This window comes from Artemia franciscana, chromosome 5 (genome assembly GCF_032884065.1).
Source record: "Artemia franciscana chromosome 5, ASM3288406v1, whole genome shotgun sequence".
In the NCBI taxonomy this organism is placed as follows: domain Eukaryota; kingdom Metazoa; phylum Arthropoda; class Branchiopoda; order Anostraca; family Artemiidae; genus Artemia; species Artemia franciscana.
This window is the reverse complement of record NC_088867.1, coordinates 53,257,821-53,282,062: the sequence shown is the minus strand read 5'-3', so window position 1 is coordinate 53,282,062 and position 24,242 is coordinate 53,257,821. Positions and strand designations below refer to the sequence as shown.

The following is a 24,242-nucleotide window of genomic DNA, read 5'->3' as shown; positions in this document are numbered from 1 at the left end:
TCACCACACATGCACAATTGAAACGAAGTTTGCATATTAATTTATATTTTGGATAAATGGATTTCTCATAGTTTTGATCGCACAATTTTGATAAAAAAGGGATGGGGGAGGAGGCCTAGTTGCACTCCAATTTTAGGTTACTTAAAAAGGCAACTAGAACTTTTTAATTTTTTTACGAACGTGTTTATTAGTAATAAATATACGTAACTTGCGAATTAACTTACGTAACAAACTTCTATATTTTTATGTTTTTATTACGTATATGAGGGGGTTCTCCCCCTCGTCAATACCTCGCTCTTTATACTAAGGCTTCAATTTGGTCCCAATTCTTTAAGAATGACCCCTGAATCACAAAGTCCGTAGAATAAATAGTTGAAATTACTAAAAATACTTTAGCGTAAAGATTGAGGTATTGTGGAGAAGACGAACCCCCTTATATACGTAATATATTCTGTTCGTTTAGGTTCTAATGCTGCTCCTTACTTCCACCTAAAAAACTTTTTTTAATTTACCTTTTCATTGCTTTTTAAATAATTCTAGAAAATCCTGCGGCCCCTTCATGGAAATTTTCTTCCCTCATGATAGATTCCTCCATGGAAAGATCCTTCCACGTAACCCCTCTCCCGACCCCCCTTTGACGAGAAAAATCTCCCTGAACACGTCCCAACAACCATTGCTATATGCAAACAATGGTCAAAGTTTTTGACTTGCAGCCCCTCCCCCGGGGACTGTGGGGGATTAAGTCGTCCCAGAAGACATAATTATTATGTTTTCGACTCTGATGAACAAAATGTCTAACTCAAAATTTTTATCCGGTGACTTTGGGAAAAAATGAGCGTGGGAGGGGGCCTAGGTGCCCTCCAATTTTTTAGTCACTTAAAAAGGGCACTAGAACTTTTAATTTCCGTTAGAATTAGCCCTCTTGCGACATTCTGGGACCACTGGGTCGATACGATCATCACTGGGAAAAACAAAAACAAAACAACAACAAAAAACAAATAAACACGCGTCCGTGATCTGTCTTCTGGAACAAGATAAAAAATTCCACATTTTTGTAGCTAGGATACGCTGATACGCTGAATCGGATGGTGCGTTTTCGTTAAGATTCTTTAACTTTTAAGGGGTGTTTTCTCCTATTTTCTAAAATAAGGCAAGTTTTCTTAGGCTCATAACTTTTGATGGGTAAAACTAAACTTAATGAATATTATATATTTAGGATCAGCGTAAAAATGCAATTCTTTTGATGTAGCTATTGGTATCAAAATTCCATTTTTTAGAGTTTCGGTTACTATTGAGACGGGTCGCTCCTTACTACAATTCGTTACCACGAACTGTTTGATAAAACAAGTTCAACATCTTTTGCATTATTATTTTTATTTGAATAATATATTTTTTCAGGATGGTAATCAGACTTTAGATGCTTATTTGACCCGTGGCAGCTCTGTAGTTCGTCAGATCTTAATAAAATGTGAAAGGTCCTGTTTTTCACCATGGCATAGCATTACATACAATTGGATCAAATTTTGTAGTTTTGTAGATTTGAATATATCCCTGGTTAATAGTAAATTAGATTAAAGAATCATTTAATTCGTAAATATTAATTTAATTTAAATTCTGAGTGGAAGCTCCTCCTTTTATTTTATTTATTTTTTATTTGATTATTGTAAATTTAGTGGGAGTTTTGTTTTTTGTTTCCATATGGGGAGTTGAAAGCCATCTTTTAATTATGGTATCTGTAGACAGTGTTTTATTTATTTACTGTTGAGTGGATAACCCACAAACTAGTAATCCTCACTGTGTGTCATTAATTAGATAGTTTTGTAAAAATATTTTGATTGATCAATAAAGAACTTGAACTTCTCAACTCTTCATCAGGTGAAGTACTACTTAAGATCATCAATTAGCCACGACAGATTGACATCATTATCTCTGACGTCTATTGAGGGAAGGTTGACTCAAGAGAGGTTGTTAGATGACATCATAGGCACCTTAGAACGAAAAAAACAGCAAGGAGAAAGGCTTTGTGAAGGATTAAAGGAGGGAGGTACTGAATTCACGTCAGATTTCGTCAATTCATGTGAAATCGCTGATTTGCCACCATATGAGTTAACACGGTAAAGAATAACATGGTAACTATGCTAATTACAGTCCCCATTTTGAACAAAATGTTGCTCAATAAATTTTCAGTGAGTGAGAAAAGTGATTTTCCTTGGAAGAAAAATCACTTTTTCGCATGGGAAGCTGTAATGTGTCGTTTTTTATTCTCCTGTTTCTGTATGTTTCAGTCATCGCTAATGAGGTTCAGAAATGTCAGTTTTTAATCTTCATATGCAAGATGATGTGCACCTTTTGACAAGATTATATTACATACGTATCTTTCGAAGATTTGCTTCTCTGGAGTATGATGTCATATTTGAGTTATTCTGCTGCCTGATTCCATTGGATTCCTTCTTTACTAGACAATTGCAGTCACAGCAGTAGAAGTAAAAGTCTTAAGTTGACACCCTTAGCCATTCCTAAGACATGACCGATAGATCTTAATGCTGCATATAAACCATAGGCAAATGGCAGAATTCACAAAACTTTCCTGGGGGCTTGTAGTTATTGCGCAGATTTATTAGACCGTTTGACTTTTTTTTAAATATTTCATAATTTTGATCGGTGTTGAGATCAAACCTTTGATCTCAACACCGTTGTCCCTCCTTTGCCCTCCAAATACGGTTGTGAACCTTTGCCCTCCAAATACGGTTCAACATACCCTCAAAACTTCAACTTTATACCCTCAACCGTCCTTGAGATATTGCTGGTTTGTCCTTTTGACAACCAGCATGCACATAAAATGCCAAATGAGAACGATACTCAGGAGGATACAGCCTGCAAACCAACATTCTCCATACGATTTATATTTATTTCTCTTAATTCCCTCCTCCTGCACCTATTATATTCTTCAATATGTGGCTCCGTCGGGGCTCTTGCAGCTTGCGGTTATGCTGGAGAGATACTTTAATCTGTTTTTGTAAATGAATTATCTACCGAATTAGCCAAAAAAGCATGTCGGACAACAGATACGAAAAAGAAAAAATCATAATACAGACGACTAACACTTGTTCTGACAATAATTCTTCTTTTTGGCTCTTTTTCTCCCAAACTTAGGGATTCAATATTTATTTACAGACTAAGAAGCTGATAAAAATATCATTAAACGGATTCCATCAAATCCAGGCGTAGTAGAACTGCTAATATAGGAATCAAGTCAACGGAAGGGGGGGGGGAATAAACGGCTGTGATCTTTAAGCTTTGCCAATAAGAAGATCTGCAACTGGAACTCATCATGGTTAACCGATCCTATTTCCTAGCTCTCTACCTTCAAGACTCTTTGATTCTTTATCAAAAGTTGATTAAAATGAACTTTTACCTATGATTTTTAAAGGGCAGAAAGGAATAATCAAAATACCAATAGAAGGATTCCATCAAGGGTAGGTGGTATGAGAGAGTGATGGTCTTTCAACTTTGCCAAGAAGAATTCCAACATAACCAGCAGCTCATCATTGGTTAAGGACTCTCTTCTTTTGGTCTTAATCTTCAAAGCTCCTACCAAGTCAGATATGGCCTCAGATCTTTCTTCTTTTGAAAAAGAGTTCAGTTTCAACCCAAGGTCTTCCACGCATTTTAACAGTGATGTTTGTCCATCAGCTACATCTAAAAAGAATCTTTGTGAATACTTTAACTTCTACCACCAACGTGTTTTGTTTCACTTTTTGTCTTCCAACGCATTTAGATTAAGAGGCCTACTAGAAAAACTATATTACTACTACAAGAAAAGTTTTAATCTTTTACTGAAAATGTTGTTAGACACTGGAAAGTGATACTATTGACTACCATGAACGTGAAATTGTTATGAGTTATGCGACTAAAAATAATACTATTTAAAAATGCTACTACAAATATCAAGATAATTAGGTAAAAACGAGGTTAATTAGTAATAAAAGTTGGTTAACTAAAAATTTATTTAATTCCTTCTAAATCGAGGAGTATATTATATACTTATATGAAATTTCAAAAGGAAAACTAAATACTTCAACAAACGAAATAAAACACTGATTTAAAATAGGCTTAATAACATAACTGAATAAAATGAATAAGAAAAACACAGCAACATAAAGAGAAAAAAAAGGCAAATTTTCGAATTTATGATAAAATTATCCCTATTATTCCCAGCCAATGCTAACGGCTTTTAAATTTAAATCTCAAACTTAATCCAGTGTTATTTAAACAAATTGGAAAACCAAGTAAACGTTTACAATATTTAAAACAGTAAACGCGAATTGAAGACAAAAGACAGATTTTAAAATCTTGATAAGGAAGGGCAGGACGGAACATGCGGGAGGCAAATGCATTAAAAAGATAACTTAAAATATCATGACGATAGATATCACAAACTCGCATTATTGAGCCAAAAGCTATTCTAATTTTTTCTTGAATATTTAAAATTAGCATCGACTTCGAACTTGACATATTAAACGATATCAATTAGACATTGTTTTTATTCTCAAGTTAATTTTAAAAAACTGTCTCTGTAAAACAAGTTTTTCAGAGAAAACAAAGTGCTCTATTTAGCCAAAAATGAGCAAAAATAAACTAAAATAATCTTTTAAACGTAAAATTGCTACAAACCACTATCAGTAAATAAATGAAACTCAAAACGGGCAATAATAGTAGCCCGTAATAGTAGCACAGTTTATTCTCTTGTCATTGATCTGAAAAGCCAGTTTGCATGTGATACTGTTTGTTTGTTTTATAAAACCCCTGCTTTTCCAACAAATCTGTTCTGCGATTTGCTTGATCAGCTTTCTGGTCTGGGGACTTTCTCTAAAAAAAAACAGGTTTGTGTTTTGGGAGATTTTAATCGTAATATGTTAAATGTTGGATCAAGTGATGAATGTTACCATCTTTTTTATGTACTTTCTTCTTCTGGGCTACTTCCTTCTATTTTTAATCTTCTCGTGTTGACCCTACGAGAAATTTTGCCACTTTAGATAATATTTTCATTTCTCATTCTCCTACCATGGGTCTAATTTTAGGCCCATGGATGCCTAGAGGGCTGATCAATGCAACACATATTTAGGCGTCTTTGTTCAAGGCTGCATGTAAAAGTAAGACACAGGAAGATCTTCTGAGGTATAAACATTACAAAAATGTGCTCACTTCTTCAGTTTGTGCATCAAAAAGCTTTATTTTTCGGGTCGAATCAATGAGTGTAAGGGAAACATTCACAAGGTTTGGGTTGTAGTTAATGAAGCTCTTTGTGGACAAAAAATCCTTAGCAAGTGCCTTCAATTCGTATTTCACCACACTTCCTTAAGTTCTCATTCCACCTCAGAGTAGAGTAAGTTGTTTTCCCTTGGCAGAAAAGTCTTTTTTTCTTTCTCCATGCAGTGCTACTGAGATTTCTATTATTATTTCTCAACTTCTAAGCAGCCAATCAGTTTATAGTTTTGGTTTGGATAATAATGTCCTTAAAAAAATTGGTCAAGTTTGTTTCTAACTCAATCTCACACATAACTAACCTATCTCTTTCTTGTGGCGTTTTTCCTTATTTATTTAAAGTTGCTACTGTTGTACCTCTAATTTCAAACTATAGACCTATTTCTCTTTTTCTCGTGATTTCTAAGGTTGTTTAAAAACTAGTGTATTGTAGACTCTCTTCATTTGTATTTAGTACTAATATGACCGCAGGAAATTCTCTCATAACTAACCATCAGTATGGTTTTTGTCCCACTTTCTCTACCTTGTATACACTTCCAGATGCAACAGAGTTCGTGCGTGTTAATCTGGACACGGGATTGTGTGTTTTGGGTCTATTTCTTGACTTATCAAAGGCTTTTGATATGGTTGACCACTCTGTTCTTTTGCCTAAACTGTCTTTATTTGGAGTGCATGGAGTCCCACTAGAATGGTTAAGGTCTTATCTGTCAGGAAGATCTCAGCAGGTTTTGGTTAACGGTATTTCTTCCTCTATTTTGCCTATATTGAAAAGTGTCTTACAGGGCTCTGTGCTCGGACCAATTTTGTTTTAATTTACATATATGATCTTGTTGATGGTCTTCATCCCCATGTTCACCCTGTTCTTTTTGCTGATGACAGTAACTTTTTCATTGCTGCAGCGGACCTACCATCTTCTACTTTTATAGCTCAAGGTCTTCTTGATAAAGTAAAGGATTGGTGCTGGTCAAATGGTATGGCTCTTAACAGCTGGAAGAGTATCATTGTTAATTTCAGGACCCCTTACCATATGAGAGAGTGTTTTCTTGGTGTTTATCTTTACTGTTTTCTTTCTTTTAAACTGCATAAAACACATCCATTCCCTAATCCTCTGCCAAAGTTCAAAATATATTAGAAGATGATTCTACACCTCTTGATTTTTTTCTCCTGGGGCAAGTTTCCAATCACCATTTCCAAACTGGAAAGATGGACACTGTGACAGCTACCCATTTGTAGACTGACTGCCTTGAGATAAAGATAAAACAAGACATTCATATAAAAAAATTTGTATCAAAATTCCCAAAAGATCAAATTTCAGATTCAAAAAACAAAAACAGGACTAAAGCATCAAAGTTTAAGGACAACAGTACACTTAAAACTGACAAAGGAATGCAAATTTAAGTTGACACAACAAATAAGTCATTCATTAGCCATCATTTAAAATTGTCAATTTATCACATTCTTCAGGAAAAATGTGAATATAGATATGGGTCTTAATGTGTCAAAAGATTAAAAACAAAAACAAAAACTCAATAAAACACATAAAAACAAAAAAAAAACTAAAGGGCCATGTAGCATCCTGCTGGGCACGCTTGCTTATCAGCTTAAGTGTTGCTTTTATTATGTGCTTATGTTGTTATATTTACAGGTGCTTGGGTCTTAATAAAGAGCTAAATCAACTTGAGACTTAGGAATTCTACAGGCCATTAAAGACATAAGAAGGAAGGAAAGTGAGTGAACAAATACAAAACACAGGCAATACCTCTACAAATACCTCCTTGACACTTGTTATTCTTAGTTTCCCAATTCTTTTTTTGATCTCCAAATGAAAATAAAGGGCATAGAACGGGGATTATCATCTGTTTATGACCAATAAGACAATGCTGGAAGGCTTTGGAAATTGGAATCAAGGAACCTGTTAAGGTTACTGGTGGTAACTTCAGGGGGTTGAGGTAAGGTAAAATGAAGCTGGTCAAATCTTCTGCCATAAAAGTTTTCAACCTTTGAATACCAATTTTGTTCTTATTTATTCTTAAACAATCCTTTTACCTTATTTTGTAGTAGAATCAAGCAGATTTTTGAGGTTTTGGTTATTTTCTTATTTTGTTAGCTTTATCCCATTTAACATTTAACACTTTTTAAATCTTCTTTTCTGGGAGGAAAACTAAATATTTATAATTTACTTTCAGGAATATTTATAATTTACTTTCTTGAAGAAAATATTTTCTTCAAGATTTTGTAAATAGTAAGTATCAGACCAGTCTTAAGTATTTAGCCATGTACCAAAAGACAGAAGGCCTGAATCTTAAAAGAAGAGCAAATCCAAGATTTCTAAAAGGGGAGTTATTAAATTTTAACAAATACCGAAATTTCTAGTGGTAATTTCTAATTAACACTGCAGCAGAGAAATAGCCAGAATTCCATAAATAATGGAAGAGGGATCTACAAAGTGGCAGACTATGTTTTTATGAAACTCTTCGTGACTTTTCAGAAAATCGAAGGACATTAAAAGAACTGTTTTTATATTATAAGGAGAATATAAAGTAATGCTCGTTATTATTGTTGTAAATATTCTGCCACAAACTTGCAAATTATGTAAGACTTCTCTTCAGAAAGCACTTTTTTATGACTCATTAAGTTGACCCTCACAGTTCTTTTTGTTATCTTTCCAGACTTGGGTTATGTTTAAGTTAAGCATAAAACTTGGAGTGTTTCAGAATCATGTTAAGAGTATTTAAAATTATTTAATCATTCTAGTTTCCAAGTTTATTATCAGTTGCTAATCAAACTTTTTTTGTCCATGGCATGTTTGAAGCTGGAGGGAGGAGGTATGGCTCCTCACTAGATCCATCAATGGCATTGCTTGCATAATTTGCAGTGGCCTAATTATCATGTGCATTTCTAGGATTTTCTTTTTTGAGAAAGGGAGTGGGTTGAGTTTTTTCTTTGAATCTTTACATTTAATTCTTGTTAGCTGCCTATGAAGAATTTAAAAAGTGAATTAGCTTCACTTTTTAAGAAAATTGTCCTAGCTTGGACTTTGAGCAGTAGCTAACAGAATTTTATAATGCTCCTTTCTACTTTTGAATATCTTTGTCTTATGCACCTTTAGAGCTAGCACTGTTATTTGACATTTCAAGGACTTACAACAATTCTCAGTTTTAAGAATTGGAATCCTCTAGGTTTCTCACATGGTGCATAAAAAGAATAAAGTTTTGTTCATAATGCTATGAAAGATCCTCATAACCTCTGGAGGTTATCTTACCTTAAATTACCTTAAATCGCACTGGCCGGCGAATAAGGTTGGGTGAACATCCTGTAGATTCGCCGGTTGAGTGATGGAGGTGGAAGTGCGTTGTCTAGTTCCGTTGAGTAGATCCACTGGCCTCCCAGTGTAGTTTCCACTCCATCGCTGCCCAGTCTCGGTCAATTGCTTTTTTGAAGTTGTCAACAGTTTTGGACTGAACTGTTTCTTCACTAAGGGAATTCCACAGTGGAACAGCACGAGTTGAGAAGAAGTTGGAACGTTCTCTCCGTGAGCTTCTTTGTTGCTGGAGCTTCTTGGTGTGGCCCCGGGTGTGGCTAGAGAGCGACTTATTAAAAAGCCCTGGTGTGACACCATTCTCCAGCAGCTTGTGGGTCAGGATTGCATCTCCGCGTTTCCTCCTGTACGTCAGGGTTGGGAGCTTGAGTTTCTTGAGGCGTTCAGGGTACGAGAGGTTCTTACATTTGGTTGGTAGTTTTGTAGCCCTCCGCTGAACGCTCTCAAGGATCTTCTTGTCCACGACATAGTGGGGAACGGCAAGAGAGACTCCGTACTCAAGTTGCGGTCTGACCAGTCCTGTATATAGCTTCCTGATTGTCCTGGGAGATCTACTGGTGATATTACGTCTGATGAGACCAAGGGACCTGTTGCCTTTTGCAGCTAGGTATCTGCTGTGACTATGGAATTTCATTTTGTCATCAACAATGACCCCAAGGTCTCTTTCTTCGGTGACAGTTTCCAAAGTTATGAGCTTCCCAGTACGATCTGTCATTGTATATGTCATTCCTGGGTTCTTAGGGCCAAGATGTAGGACTTTGCACTTTTCAGCATTAAACTCGAGGGACCAGGAAGAGGACCAGTTGTTGAGGGTGTGCAGATCTGCCTGCAGAGCTGCGCACTGTTGGTTGTTTGCGACTGGGCCAAACAATTTCGAGTCGTCTGCAAACAGTTTAAGGTCATTTTGCACAGACTGGGCTGAGTCATTGATGAACATGTTGAAGAGGGTAGGTCCCAGTTTAGTTCCTTGCGGAACTCCGCTGAGCACTGGAGTTGGGTTTGACATGATTTGATTCCCCTCCTCATCATACATCATCACCCTCTGTATTCTATCCTTGAGAAACTGGATAATCCATTCCCTTACATCTTGGTGGAGTTGATAGAACTCTAGTTTCCTTTCCAGGTACGAGTGTACTACCTTCTCGAAAGCTTTGGCTTGGTCCAGCAAGAGTACGTCAACTGGAAGGCCTTCCTCAATCATCTTGGTGATTATGTCATATGATTGAATTAGGTTCGTCTCCACAGAGCGACCCTTCCTGAAACCATGTTGTCCATCGTATAACAGGCTGTTAGTTTCCAGATGTGCAACGATTGCATCATTTAAGACGCCTTCCATGACTTTTGATGGGACAGAAGTCAGGCTGATGGGTCTGTAATTCTGTGGTTTATCTTTCTGTCCTTTTTTGAAAACTGGCATGACATTTGCTGTTTTCCAGTCAGAGGGAATAGTTTTGGAAGCTATTGACATCTGGAATATTCTTGTCAGGGGTTCCACTATTTCAGCTGCGGTCTCCTTCAGCAACCTAGGATGGATGCCATCGGGTCCCTTTGCCTTGGATGGGTCCAAAGTTTTTAGGCGCTTGTAAGTATCACAAGCTGTGAACTGGATCGGTGGCATAGGGTGTTTGATGTGGGTGGTTGGCATATCCGGTGGGGGGCATCCAGGGTCTTTAGAGAAATTTGACGAGAAGCATTGATTGAGGGTATCTGCCATTACCAATGGGTCGGTTATTTTGGTTCCATCGCTGGAGGTAAAATGATGGATCGACCTGCGGCTTGGGTTGTTTGAAGTGACATATCTCCAAAACTTTTTTGGATTGGTTTTTGCCTCTAGTGCTATCGACTCCTCATATCTTATGGTTGCTTTTCTGGTCGCATTTCTCAGTTTGTTTCTGGCCTTTTTGTACTGCTCTAGATGGGCTGCACTCTCACAATTTTTATACTTTTTCCAAGCTTTCTTTTTCTTATTAATGACTTTTTTTAGCTGTGGTGACATATACGGAAGGGTTCTGGGACGTTCTGAGAAGTAAGTTTTCGTATGCTTCAACTCAAGACTCAGTAGTATGTCCTTGAAAAGCTCCCAGGATGCTTCAGTGTCTTGTTGCAAGGAGTTTTCCCATTCAATCTCTTGTAGGTCCTGGCGTATTTTCTTGTAATCAACAAACGTTCGTTTGATTTTGTTGGTTGGTATCTGATTCAAGATTATTGCACTCAGGATACAAAGATGGTCGCTTGCTCCAAGGGGGGGTAAGTTTGCTGTTGACATAATTTTTTCGGGGTTGTTTGACAGAACGAGATCAAGGAGAGATGGAGTTTGATGATCTCTATGTCTGGTAGGGAACTCAACTGTCTGGACCAGCAGGTTATCAGCAAAGGCTTCAAGAGTTGGATTGGTATAGTTGTTTTGAAGAGTAAAGCCTAAACCATCGACCCACCTGGTGTCCGGCATGTTAAAGTCTCCTGTGATGATGACATTTTTGGGGTTACATATTGTCATTTCATTTATAATATTTGCCACATACTGAAATGATTCTTCGGAGCTGGGGGAGGAAGGGCTACGGTAAATCACGCCAATTCTAAACTTTTCAGACCCTACTGTCAATTCAACCAGGATAGACTCTACCCAAAAATAATTGGCACTTGTGAAAAGGTCAATGTTATTTACCTTCAAGGCTGACTTGATGTATATGGCAACTCCTCTCCTCACATTGGGTCTGTCCAGATTCGAAATGACTGTGTATCCTGGTATCTGAATATGGCTATCCTCCAGTCTATTTTGAGAGTTTTTTGGGCAAATTTCACTTAAGCACACAACGTCTATATCTTCGTGAGCCAGCAACACTTTTAGCTCATTCAGCTTGTTTGGCAAGGAGTCAATGTTTGTTGACAACACTTTCATCACTTGTTTCTGTCTGCTTCTTCTTCTTCCTGAGCCCGCTGGAACTAGCACGTCATCGTTGGATGACGGACTTTCGTCTGCTTCGCTAGATGCTGCGTCAGTTGAATAAGAATCTGGCGAGTTGTATTCCGATTCAACAGAAAGAACGCAGCTAGTGTCAGATTTGGCAGTTTCAAAACTGCATTCCGATGAATGTTCTTGAGCTAATATGGAACTACTATATAATACACTGTTAAATGACACTAAACTACTATTTACATGTCTTTCGTCTGGCTGTGCATCTAGTGCTCCATCGCCCCCAATGCTGGGGGTGGAGCTCGCTGACCGTTTTTTGAAACGACTTTGCCGTTCCGTACTCCGAGGTCAGTCTCACCGTTTGCAATCCGTCTTTTAAGTTCCTCTGTAGCGCTCTTACGTTTAGCTCTGTCCTCTCGGGACTCATCGCTGTGGAACTGTATGTCTGCTTTCAGCTCGACGGATTGACTTGATCTTATTGACTAATATATTGTTTCCACTTCTATTTTTTCTAAGAGTAGGGTTTTCTATCTGTCCAAAAGTACAATTTTGTCCAACAATGGATTTTCTTTTTAGATCAAGAAGGAAATCTGCAAAAAAATGATCATCTCTTTATACTGGGGTCCTTGTGTTATTTTTCTTTAAACCCACCTTTCCCCCTATCAGATAAACCAATATTTTCTTTACCTTTTGCATTATTAGAGCCATACCAACTATTTTTCTCTGTCACATGGGTGCTTACCTATGAAAAAATCTAATGTTGCTTATTACCTTAAATCACAGTTTGGAGTGATATAAGGTTTTTCCATCCTTGTGATGCTCCAGTGATGAAAAAAATTTGTTTGGTGTAGGTTGTTGATCTTGTGGAGGACTCTGCAGCTTCTCAATTATAAAGGAACTCCTGGCAGAGCCATTCCTTATCAAGGTGGGATTGAATTGTTAGTTGAAGCTGCTGAAACTGTTTCCTTGGACAGTTGATTCTAGACTTTGGCTGAACAAATTACTTCTATGTCTACTCAGGAAATACTGCATGGAGAGCTTCATTGAATCTCCTCTAGTATCAGAATGCAAGGGCTGTGCAAAGAGACCAGGAAGGGTGTTTTTAGAAAAGATTTTTTTGGTTAAAATCATATTACCCCTTTTCCTTTGGTATGTCAGTTTAGGCAGCTTCAAATGATGTAGTCTTTCTTTGTATGGAAATTTATTCATGCTGCTAACAATTTTAGTGGCACAACACTGGACATCCTCAAGCAACTTCTTAATTTTTTTTTTTTTTTTTTGAAAAAAGGGACTGCCAATGACATTCTGACCTCCAGACGTGATTGTACAAGTGCCTTATATTACTTCACAAAAACCCTTGGGTGTTGGCTGGAGATGGTTCTTTTTATGATGCCAAGGGATATATTTGCAGAAGATGAAACAGACTTAGCATGGCTGCTAAACTTTAATTGGTGATAAAAATAACCCAATGATCTCTTTCATCAGAAACAGCAGAAAGGAAGTTGTCTTGAAGGAAATACTTATGATGCTTGTTGTGTTTACCAAAATGACAAACACATTATACCTTAAATTTACCTTAAATTGCAGCTTGGAGCAATCTAAGGATTTTTCCTTGTAGAAACTCCAGAGTTGATAATACATGACACATAGTTGAATATGTACACTTGACTAGTGGTTTGATGTTGCTGATTCAAGTGCTTACCAGTTATACTTCTATTCTTTTGTTCACCATTCATTGTCAAGACAGTTCTTAAAGTTGTCTGTGGTTTGGGCAGCAGTGGTATCTGGCAGTAATTTGTTTCAGAGGTTAGCAACACAGTTGGTAGGAAAATGGGTGCATTGCTGCTTTGAGGAGAAATGACTGGATAACTGCAAGTTATGTTCCCTTGTACAAGAGTCTTGAGACACCAGAGGAAGAAGATCAGGAAGTGCCTTTGAATTAATAAGTTTATGAAACAGAACAGCATCACCCTGTCTTCTTCTATAAACCAGAGTCAGGAGTTTCAGCTTACATAGCCTTGTAGGGTAAGGGAGGTCAAAGTAATTTCTTGCAACATGCAGGATTGAACCAGGAAACTACTTATTATGAATCTATTGATAATTAAATACAATTAAATTCTATACAAGTGATAATGAACAATTCTACTGTCTATATCTATCTACAGTGACAATGGATCACACTGACAGCAAGATAAGATGGCAACATCCTGTAGCCCACTTAAAAATGGTGCTGGATTGAAGTAAAACTGCACCATTGGGTGGAAACGAGTTTTGTTGATGTTCCCTGTACACTCTCTGGTGCCCTAACCTCAATATTGTACTTTTGAAATGCTACAGTCATTAAAAACTCAAGTTGAGGACATACAAAGGGGAACCTTTATTTAGCCTAGTTTTTGTTTACCATATCTACAACTTTCTGTAATGAAAGTACACAAAATAACCCTGAGGGCTTGCTTATATTTACTTACCGGGTTTGTATATAGGTAACAGAATTTCCTAGTATTGGAAATTTCCTAGAATTTCCTAGTATAATTGCTAACATTAGTTAGCAGGCAAAGGCTTCCTATGCCTGTAGCTCATAACAAGCAAAACCAGCTAAATCTGAACTGTGGCAGATAGTGTTATAGTCTCCATAATAAATGTATTTTTTTTTCGAATTGCCTGATTTTAATGTTTAAAGAACTACATATTACCAGATATAACTTGTTTATCTCCCATTTTTTATAAGAAACTCCAATCTTCTGTGTCTCGTTTTTCAAATTCAGATTCATTGCCTGTTTCACCACCTATATTTCGGACAAGTTTAAATCTTTCGAACTTCTTTAGAAGAAGTGAATGAAGTTGTTGCAATTTTAACACGTGGGTAAAAAGTTGCTCACTAGAACAAATTTACATTTGTTACTTGAAATGGAACCCACTGGTGAGAATGAACATTTAAAATGAAAACTAGCTTTCGGAGTCTATTAAAGCTCTGTGTCTCCAGAAGGTGATATGCTAGACCAAAAAGAGAGGTAGTTTTAGATTAGGCCTTACTGACCAACAAATAAAGTGAAGAATAACCTATTTATATCCAAAAAATATAGAAAAAATGATTAGTTTTAAGGGTCCTAAAAGTTATTTGCAAGAAAAGCAAGTATTAGTCTATAGGCTAGGCCTATTTAGAAAGAGAAAAAATTGCATTGAGCAGTAGGCTATGTTCATATATTCATAGGTCAATTATGTGAATTGCTCAATATTTATCAAACATGTATGAATTTAGCCTATTGCTAAGTATGTTCATTCAAAATTTCTGCATTCTTGAAAATTCATTGTTGTCAATGTTAGCCTAGTCATTAATTCATTTGGTTAATGAATATAAATAGCCTATTACAAACAAGGTCAAAAGTTACAATATTAAGGTAAGCACAGATTTATACTTTTGACAGTAATATAGGATCATATTTGAGAAGAAAGTAAGCAGTAAAGCAAAATAAGCTGCATGATACTGAGTTGGGAGACAGATAGAGTTAGATAAAGAAGAGACATTGATTTTTGAATTAAAACTGATTTGGTGATTAACAGCTGAGGTAAAATTCTAGTTAATTGACTTCTTGCTATCTTGGAAAGGGTTTAGGTTAGGAAAATAAAACTTTCAGGGATGAATCTACAGACTAAAGTATGTCCTGGGAAGGTGTTTTGAAGCAACTACCTCCACTCCTTCTCCCTCTAGAGGGCCCTGACCTTTGATGACCTTTAAAAATATGTGTGTTATAAAAGTGAAACCTTGCAAAATAGATCTTCTGCTTAATTGAAATGCAACAAAAAAATTTTCAGCTTCATAACTTTGCTTAATTCCATTTTATAAGGTTTTGAACATATGCAAATACATTTCCTAAATTTTGAAAAAAAATATTGATATAGCTCAAAATTCTACTCAAGTAACAGGAATTGCATTTTTAGAACTAAATGCAGAGAAAACACAACTAGTAACTGAAAATTAAGGTAAAATGTTGTTTTGTCAAAATTTCAATAGGTATAGACCTGTCATGTAGGCAAATTTCAGGGCCCTCTAGAGGGAGAAGGATTGGAGGTAGGTACTTCAAAATACCTTCCCAGGACATACTTTAGCCTGTAGACCCATCCCTGAAAGTTTCATTTTCCTAACCTAAACCCTTTCTGAGGTAGCAAGAAGTCAACTAACTAGAATTTTACCCAAGGATCATTTTATTAGAATAAGAAGCTTTTTTAAAAGTACTAAAAACTTAAGCATCAAGAGCAAGGTATTGAAGACAGTGGTGGTTCTGACCTCTCTTGCATCTGGGACAAAATCTTGATTAGTAGGCTACCCCTCCCTGTCCTTTCTTCCTAAAATCTACTGACAAAGTTTTAACAAAATTTTCATTTGTTTATATCTCATTTTTCTTACTTATAGAGGAAAAAATAAAATTCAAAACTTAATATGCTTATAATTAGTACTAACTGTACCTTTTACTTTATTTTAGTAAAATTACATAATCATTGTATATGTTAGATTTGTATTTGAAATTTTCTCCCCTAAAATCTCTATGCCAGGGACAAGTATTCCTTCTGTCCCTCCCCTGAACCACCACTGGTTGAGGGGAGATGACCCCCTGTGTATACATTACACTTTTCCCCACATTTCTCAATGTCTTGCCCTTTACCCTAAAGTTTGGCAGGTTTTTCCAGTTTCTTAAGAACAGCTTCTGAAACACAAGGACCCTTTAATTAGAACAAGCAGCTTTTTTTAAAAGTACCAAAAAACTTTGGCATGAAAGAGTAATGTATTGAGCAGGGTTAACCCCCTAATATAGGGAATAATTTTGATTTGTTTTAAGTCAAAATGTTGCTTCCTACTTTCAGTAAAAACAAAACAAATTGTTTATAAGTAGATTTTATAATTAACAAGGAGGGCATGTTTGACTGAAATTACATAACCAAGAAAACTTTAATTAGGAAATGTGGTTGCATTGATTCCTGATGTCTTATTTTATTTCTTTTAATAATTCATTGTTGTTTTTAAAGCCACACAATAGAAGTTTTAATAAATCAGCTCAAAATGTATTTATTAAAATAAACAAGTAGATAAAACAAGACTTAATAGGCTAACAATAGATTATTATGAAAAAATAGTTGATATTCAAGGTTATAGAAACATGTGGGTTAGGATAGCTTCAGCCCTATTGGGGACAAAAAATAAACATATTTTCAGTACATTCAAATTATACCCCCCCCCCCCCTCTCAGTTGACTACATCCAAAATTGTATTGAACAGAATTTGGTCTAAAATAGAAATAGCTAGCCAAAATCTAAATTTTCAAAGCTGTGTTCTATCCCCCTTTATATGGATCATTTTGATGGACTTCGTCTTAAGGAGCACAGGAAAGGCAATTGGAGACCATGGAATCAAATGGGGAGGAAGAACGCTCCTGGACTTAGATTATGCTGATGATTTAAGCATATTAGATGAAAGTGTGAGCAAAATGAATGAATTTTTAGAGGTTTTACGAGTTCAGGGTGCTAAAATAGGCTTGAAAATTAATGTTAAGAAGACTAAGTCACTAAGGTTAGGAATAAGTGAAGATGAACAGGTGACCTTAGGTAACGAAAAGATTGATCAGGTTGGGAGCTTCAGTTACCTTGGTAGTATTATTAGTAAAGATGGTGGGAGCAGTGAAGATGTTAAAAGTAGAATAGCTAAAGCTCAGGGTGTTTTTTCACAGTTAAAAAAAGTTTGGAAGAATAGAAAGATAAGCCTACAAACCAAGATTAGAATATTGGAAGCTACAGTGATGACAGTGGTCAAATATGGCTCTGAAGCATGGACACTCCAAAAAGCAGATGAAAATTTACTAGATGTTTTCCAGAGAAATTGCCTACGGATTGTTCTGGGTACCCGGCTGACTGACCGTATTTCAAACAGTAGGTTGTACGAAAAGTGTGGTTCAATCCCGCTTTCTGGGGCTATAATGAAAGAAAGGTTGAGATGGCTAGGCCACGTTCTACGGATGAAGGATGACAGATTACCGAAGATTGTCCTTTTTGGCCAACCGTCTGGGGCTACACGGAAAGCAGGTCGTCCTTGTCTGGGTTGGGAGGATGTCATAAATAAGGATTTAAAGGAAATGGGAACTTCCTGGGAGGGTGTAAAGAGGGAGGCTTTAAATAGATTAGGTTGGAGGAGGAGCGTGCGTAGCTGTGTTGGCCTCAGGCGGCTTGGTGCTGCAGTGAGTTATTAGTAGTAGTAGTAGTAGAAATACTGAAAAAGAAACTTACAAATGTTGATTTTATTGATATACAAAAAGTTTGCCAATTACAACCAAACTAAAATAAATTGAAAATTTTGTCCAAAGGAAACCAAATAGAGAATCAAGAGTGTTTTTTTTTTTCTCATTTCTGTTCTATAAGTAACCTAAGCAAAAACTTACCACTGTTTGGCCTCTAGTGTACTTTCTTAAGTATCAGTATTTCAACAAAAATTCAAAGAACATTTTGATCACTGGCATAAATAAAAAGGAAAAGATTGCTTTTTCTGGGAGAAAATCCTGTTTTTCTCTTCAGTTCGTGGAGCATTTCTTAAGCAAAAATATTATCTCCTAAGCAAAGAAATTCCTTTGATAGAAAAATTTTCACTGTCAGATTTGAAAAAATAAATGAATACACTTTTTTTTCTAGAAATCCTTGGGTCTCCTCTTAAGGAGAAGAAGAAGTCAAAAAAGAGTTCTGCAATGGAGGGTGCCAATGATGAATTCATGATCAAACCCTCAGAAATGCCTGCAAAAACATTTAGTTCTGACTGGCCTTTGCTTCTTAAGGTAATGCTATTTCTTTGTTAGCTTCTAATCTTTTTACTGTCCCTATACATCTGTGTTGGCCTCAGGTTGCTTAGTGTTACAGTGAGGTATTAGTACTAGCTTTGCTGTCTGTCTTTTAGTAACTTCTGTTACTTTTTCAAATGTAGTGTATTCAATCATGTTACTTCTTTTCATGCTCAAAGGACTATAATCCACAATCTAGATACTTTCATCACCTCTATAATATTTTGTAAAGACTGCTATGACATACATCTATTTCTGTTTCTTTGTCCTAAAGAAATTAGGATTTGAAGTGAAGCTTGATTTGGGTAGTGTTTTACCTTAAATTGCAGCTTGGAGTAATCTAAGGATTTCCTCCTTGTAGGCTCCATGAAGAATTAAAGACAAGTTGAAAACTCATGGGCTGCCCAGTCACACTTCCACTCAACATCACTCCATTCAGTATCCACTCTTGATTTAAAAGTGCCAAGACGAGTTGCAGCGACAGCATAATATGACAGTCTATTTTAAAGACTTGTGACTCTGTTTGAAGAGAACTGATTTCTATGTTGGAGTCTGCATGACATATTGGACAGCTTCTTTGAGTGACACCTGGTATAAGAGGTGGCAACAAACAAGTATAAATGAGGGATAATGTTAGTCAAAATAAGTTTGAAGGTAGTTGACATCCCCACATTTGTGCCTATATGTTAGGCTTGGTAGTTTCAGGTGACAAAGAAGTTCACAATAGGGGACTGTTTGCAATTTGTTAATCAATTTTGCTGCTTGCCTTTGAACTACTTCTAGGATGAATTTGTCTTTTGTAGAAAGGGCATGCAAGGGACAGGACAACTTCAAATTTAGGTCAAACAAGAGCTTTATATAGGGTTGTCATGACTCCTGGAGAGCAGCTGCTGATAGTTCTCTTTATTGTTCCTAGGGTCTGGTTAGCTGATGAAGCAGCAATAACAGCATGAGAATCAAATTTAAGTCTCTCATTAACCAAGACACCCATATCTCTATCCTTCTGAACAGCCTCATGTGGTAGGTCATTGAGAGTATTATTACATATTAATTATTAAGTATTAATTAGTATTAATTATTAAGCTCATTGTATATTCATGCCCACAAATATTATGCTACTATAGGGAGGCAACCCAAAGTAGATAAATTAGCTAGGAAGAGGTTTTTCAGCCCAAAAACTCCCACCAAACCAGACAATGTCCAGAAGAATTATCTGTTAATTAGAATTCTATGTGAATCCTGTGTTGTATTTCTAGGCTGCAAGTGACTATCACAAGCTACATTGTGCCAAAGTTGTATTTCAAAGCAAAGACAATTTGGCAAAAAAAAATCAATGTGTGTTAAATGGTTATGCACCAATTACTGGCTCCTAAACATGTATATGTAATTTTTAAAATAATAAGTATTTACCATTTTAAGCTGTTCATGCTAGAATTATGAAAATTTAGAGCCTTAATGTAAAGAATATAGCCATCTAATTCTTAAACATGACAGAAAAAGCAGCAAAAAATAAGCTTAATATATATAAAATCAGCAAAATTAAAGTAATAATCAAAAGGATTTTTCTCAGGGAGGGTTCATTTTTTTTACATTTTGTATTTCGGAGGTGTAGCATAAGTGGGAGACAGTAACAATGGCAATCAAAGGGGTAAAATTAAACTTGATTTGATGCCCATTTAATTGGACAATCTGTCTTGGCTTTTTCTACAATTGGGCCATGACTTGACTTATCCCAAAACTATTCCCTTTTCAATTCAAAACTTCAGGAAAACTAGTGCGCAGAAAAAGTCAATGTAGAAAGAGAAAATATATGTGATAAAAATTCAATAAAATAAACTTTCAAAAATGGGTAAGGAAGAGAATTATTTGGTGAGCAATGGAGTCACAAAAGGAAAGAAACTCTCCATTATATGTCAATAATGACATTGATTGGTGAATAAGTTAAAATCTTTGAGGAGGCTAAGTAAAGGGGGTAGGAAAACTCAGATAAAAGTGAAGCCTGACATGACAAAATACAGGTAAATGGTGTCTCTTCTGTTGCAGGGTGGTAAGGCGCCCAGTTCTAAAGACAAAGGAACAAAGAAATTTAGCATCTAAGAATAATCTAGACAGGCCACTTTAGAACACATTTGATTTGACGACTAAGTTATTTAAAGACCAAACAGAAATATTCCATTTTATCCTGATGAAGGGCGTGTACAGATAAGATGATGTTTTCTAGGGGCTCAGGCTCTGTTTGAGATTTTTTCTAATAGAAACACTATGGAGTTTAATCTGGGTCATAGTCATTTGGAAGATGGGATAGGATAAAAAAGGGCAGGAGCAGATTTCAGAATGTTTATGCTATGGATGTTTGATTTAGAAGGATTTTGTCTCATTATATTGAATAGTTCCCCCTCTGCAGCATAGGTTAAAAAAAATTCAAGAGAGTTAGTTTTAGTATTCATTGCAAATTGCAAGGATTGATTAGTTACTTTCAAATTGCTGTTTGTTAGGAAATTCATTTCCCAGGTCATAAACCAAAACAAGAAATAAGTGGAAGTATGTGTGAAAATTTGTTTAACACTGATTAGAGGAGGTAATAGGAGGAAAATAAAGTAACCATCCTCAATCATGAACCTTTGTATATTGCTCACTTAACTTTTTTTTTTCTTCTCAAGAATTTTGACCATTTGAATGCACGGACAAATCATTATACTCCATTGCCTTTTGGGAGTTCACCTCTAAGTCGTCCTATTAAGGATCATATTCATGGTGGTTATATAAACTTGGATAAGCCTTCTAATCCTAGTTCTCATGAAGTTGTGGCCTGGATCAAAAGGATATTGAGGTGTGAGAAGACTGGTCACTCTGGAACTTTGGATCCAAAAGTAACAGGTAACACAGCCCCCTTAAATTACTTTTAGTGTATTAATGTTTTACTTATGGTTTTTTTTTTTTTTTTTTTTTTTTTTTTTTTTTTTTTTTTTTTTTTTTTTTTTTTTTTTTTTTTTTTTTTACCACACAAGAAGCTGCTTTTTATGAGAAGACATTCTTATGCTTTGGGACAGTAATTCAAGTAAGAAATAACTAGAAGATACAAATTTTTAAACAAGAAAATAAGTCATAACAATAAATAATAACTCTGTCAATTCATATATGTCTGTAATAATGGAAAAATCTTAAACAGGCACTTATTCTTAGAACAAAATGTATTATTTGAATCAAGATTCAGTTTTGAATTAATTGATGCTGACAGCCAATGTCTTGGCATTCCTTTTTCTTTTCTTTTTTTTTGCAAGAAATCAGTAGCTTCACCTAGATTGAAATCTGGCCTTTACCTGAACTAAAATTGGTAGCCCTCAAACGCAAATTTAATAAGACTTTTTTGTTTTTGTTTTTCTGTTCTCTGCAGTTCTATTCATAATTATCTACTGTGTTTCCCCAGAACATAGCAGCAACTGGGCTTTTCTCAGGGGGGGGGGGCAAGTTTTGCGCAAAAAATTGAAATGTTTCCCAACAATATTTCAGTTTAAGCTTATTTATATATTTTTATATTTTTACATTTTTTTCCCAAAAATATTTCAGTTTAAGCTTATTCAGCCTTACCCCAAAATGACACAGAGTTAGAAATACAGAGAAGCTTTGAATTTGTTCAAGCTTGTACAAATACCTGAATTTCTGCAAGGCCTCCTATTGTATCTACGTAACACTTTTGTTTTGGAGATCTGTTACGTTAATGATCCGGTTTGTCAGTCCCTGATTTAGGAAAGGGATCAACACAAAAACGACTGAAGGTGTCCTTTAGCATGCTGATGACATGGTTCTTCAAAGCTTAAGACGTTGTATTTTAGGAATTGTTTTGTGTTTATTTTTCGTTCCAGTGCTCTGCTTTTTCTTCTTGTTTTTGTTAAGTATTTATTAAAAAGCTAAAAAAGTTATGAGTCAGTCAATTTTTATTTTTGAAGTACAGAATGGAAGAGGAAGTTAGTTTGAAATGTACCCTCTGCAACTGCCCAAGATTACTTTACTCCCTGAAAAAAAGGAAGAATGAAAAATATTTTTATCACATGTCTCATTAGCAGGAGCATTGCATATGGAGAAGCTCCCTCCAAATGTGTTTGGCTATTGGGTATAGAAAATAAGGCATGTCACTGACTATCAATTTTGGTTTGACTGTTTTCATCATCTACTCGCACTGCTTGTTTTCTTCCGGTTAGGAAGCTTTTGACCCAGGTCATTCCCTTGTTCTTTGTATCGAGCGATAGTCTTTAACTTCTATAGTAGTGTGTCATGGGGAACCTTGTCAAAGGCTTTCTTGGGATCCAAGTAGAGTACGTCAGTTTACAGGCTCTGGTCCGTGTTTGTTTTCCGTTCATCAACTGCTAGTAGAAGCTGGAGCTCTGCAGACCTTTGTGTGACGTGTGTGCGAGAGCTTGTTTTTAGCTATTAGAAATTCAATCATGTGGTCAGCTATAAGAGATTCTAGTACCTTGCATAGTACTGAAGTCAATTGACTTTCTATAAATTTAGGTGTTTGGCTCTACAGTGTCTTCTGCTAACTCTTTTATCATCCTTAGATGGAGGTAAACAGGACCAGGATATTTACTTAGACTCAGATCTTTCAGCTTTTGAGGACGTTTCGCGCAGTTATCTCTATGTTACGGAAAATGTCATGCCAAGCAGTTCCAACTTTCTGGATTTGTTAGTTGATCCTGCCGGAATTCGGCTTATTAGTAAAAACTGAGGCAAACTGATCATGGAATATATTTGCTTTACGCAAAGGATCATTCATGGCTTGCAAAAGTGGGGTCTTGGAGAGTTGAGGTTGTAACACTGGTTTTCCATTTACTTCTTACATGAGGTCAAAAGTCTTTGGGTTGCCTTGGCTACCTTTTGCACTTTGTTTTGAAACCTATTAAAAGCGAAACTGGCGTCCCCAGCGGGACTGGATTTATGCTCCTCCCAGGCCTTCCGTTTATTTTTATCAGGTTTACAACAGACGTAGTCAGGGTAGGATGTTTATGCTTCTTCTTCTTTAGTGATACAAAGTTCTCCAGTAGAATCGTTCCGGACAAGAATTTTGTGTAAAAATCGTCGATCCCTTATGTCTCCCGAAGTTCTTCCATCCAATTGATGTCAAGAAGCTCTGTTGTCATTCGCCTGAAGTCAGCCTTGGTGTAATCGCATGGTGAGTGGCGCTGTGGTTGCGAAGATGTTGATGCTAAGAGGTCAAATGATATAATGCAATGGCCTGACTATGTAGGCCCCCATTACTCACTAACAGGAGGTCAAGTACATTTGGATTGTTGTTGCCTTGGCTCTAATAGGTTCTTCTATTGGTTGCAGTAGGTAAAAGTCGTTGGATGTTGATACGAACATTCCTTCTAGGGAATCTAAGCTGTCGTACTTTTGTGTCATTTTCCTGTTTATTTTTGGCAAGTTGAAGTCACCAATTATCAAAACTGAGCTAGTGCAGTTCTGAGCCATATGCAGTGGCTATATTAGCTGACGTGGGATATCTCTTGTTACTACTTGTAAGATGTCTTAGAACTTATTCTTTGACTCCAAAGTTGTGCTGTTTGTCGGTGCATAACCTACTAGGGAAATCCTGGTATGGCACCCAACAGGTCTGGCTGTCATCAATCGATTTGAAACTGGAAACCAACTATTCAGAGCTTTTGCTGTACTATTCAAGAGTATAAGTGCAAGACATTTTTCTTGTCTCCTAGCTGGGCTGCTGTAAATGATCATGTTGTGGTCTTCTAAGTTTTCTTGCCACTTTTAAGCCGTCTAGTTTTTGTTACTGCGAGAATCTTAAGCTTATAATTTTTCATCTTTTTGCTGATTTGTTTAGTTTTTACCTGTTGTGTCATATATGTGTCATTCGCAGTTAATTTTTTAAGTTCAAAAGTCCATTCCTGTGCATGTCTGGGTCATCATTCTAGAT

At 36.3% G+C, this 24,242-nt stretch overlaps 2 protein-coding genes across 2 annotated transcripts in view; one reads left to right on the top strand and one right to left on the bottom strand.

The window, feature by feature from the left end:
- Positions 1-14,282, bottom strand: part of LOC136027595 (MMS19 nucleotide excision repair protein homolog) — a 122,018-nt gene extending 107,736 nt beyond the window's left edge. Inside the window, exons 1-2 of the mRNA XM_065704988.1 lie at positions 14,192-14,282; positions 3,455-3,699 (exon numbers count right to left, since the gene is read on the bottom strand). Coding sequence (XP_065561060.1) covers positions 3,455-3,699; positions 14,192-14,216 — 270 coding nt within the window. The 5' untranslated portion in view covers positions 14,217-14,282. The remainder of the gene's footprint in view (positions 1-3,454; positions 3,700-14,191) is intronic.
- Positions 14,283-14,312: 30 nt separating this feature from the next.
- LOC136027593 (H/ACA ribonucleoprotein complex subunit 4-like) overlaps positions 14,313-24,242 on the top strand; it is a 34,107-nt gene continuing 24,177 nt past the window's right edge. Inside the window, exons 1-3 of the mRNA XM_065704984.1 lie at positions 14,313-14,418; positions 18,171-18,310; positions 20,974-21,190. Of these exons, the coding sequence (XP_065561056.1) occupies positions 14,406-14,418; positions 18,171-18,310; positions 20,974-21,190 (370 nt within the window). The 5' untranslated portion in view covers positions 14,313-14,405. The remainder of the gene's footprint in view (positions 14,419-18,170; positions 18,311-20,973; positions 21,191-24,242) is intronic.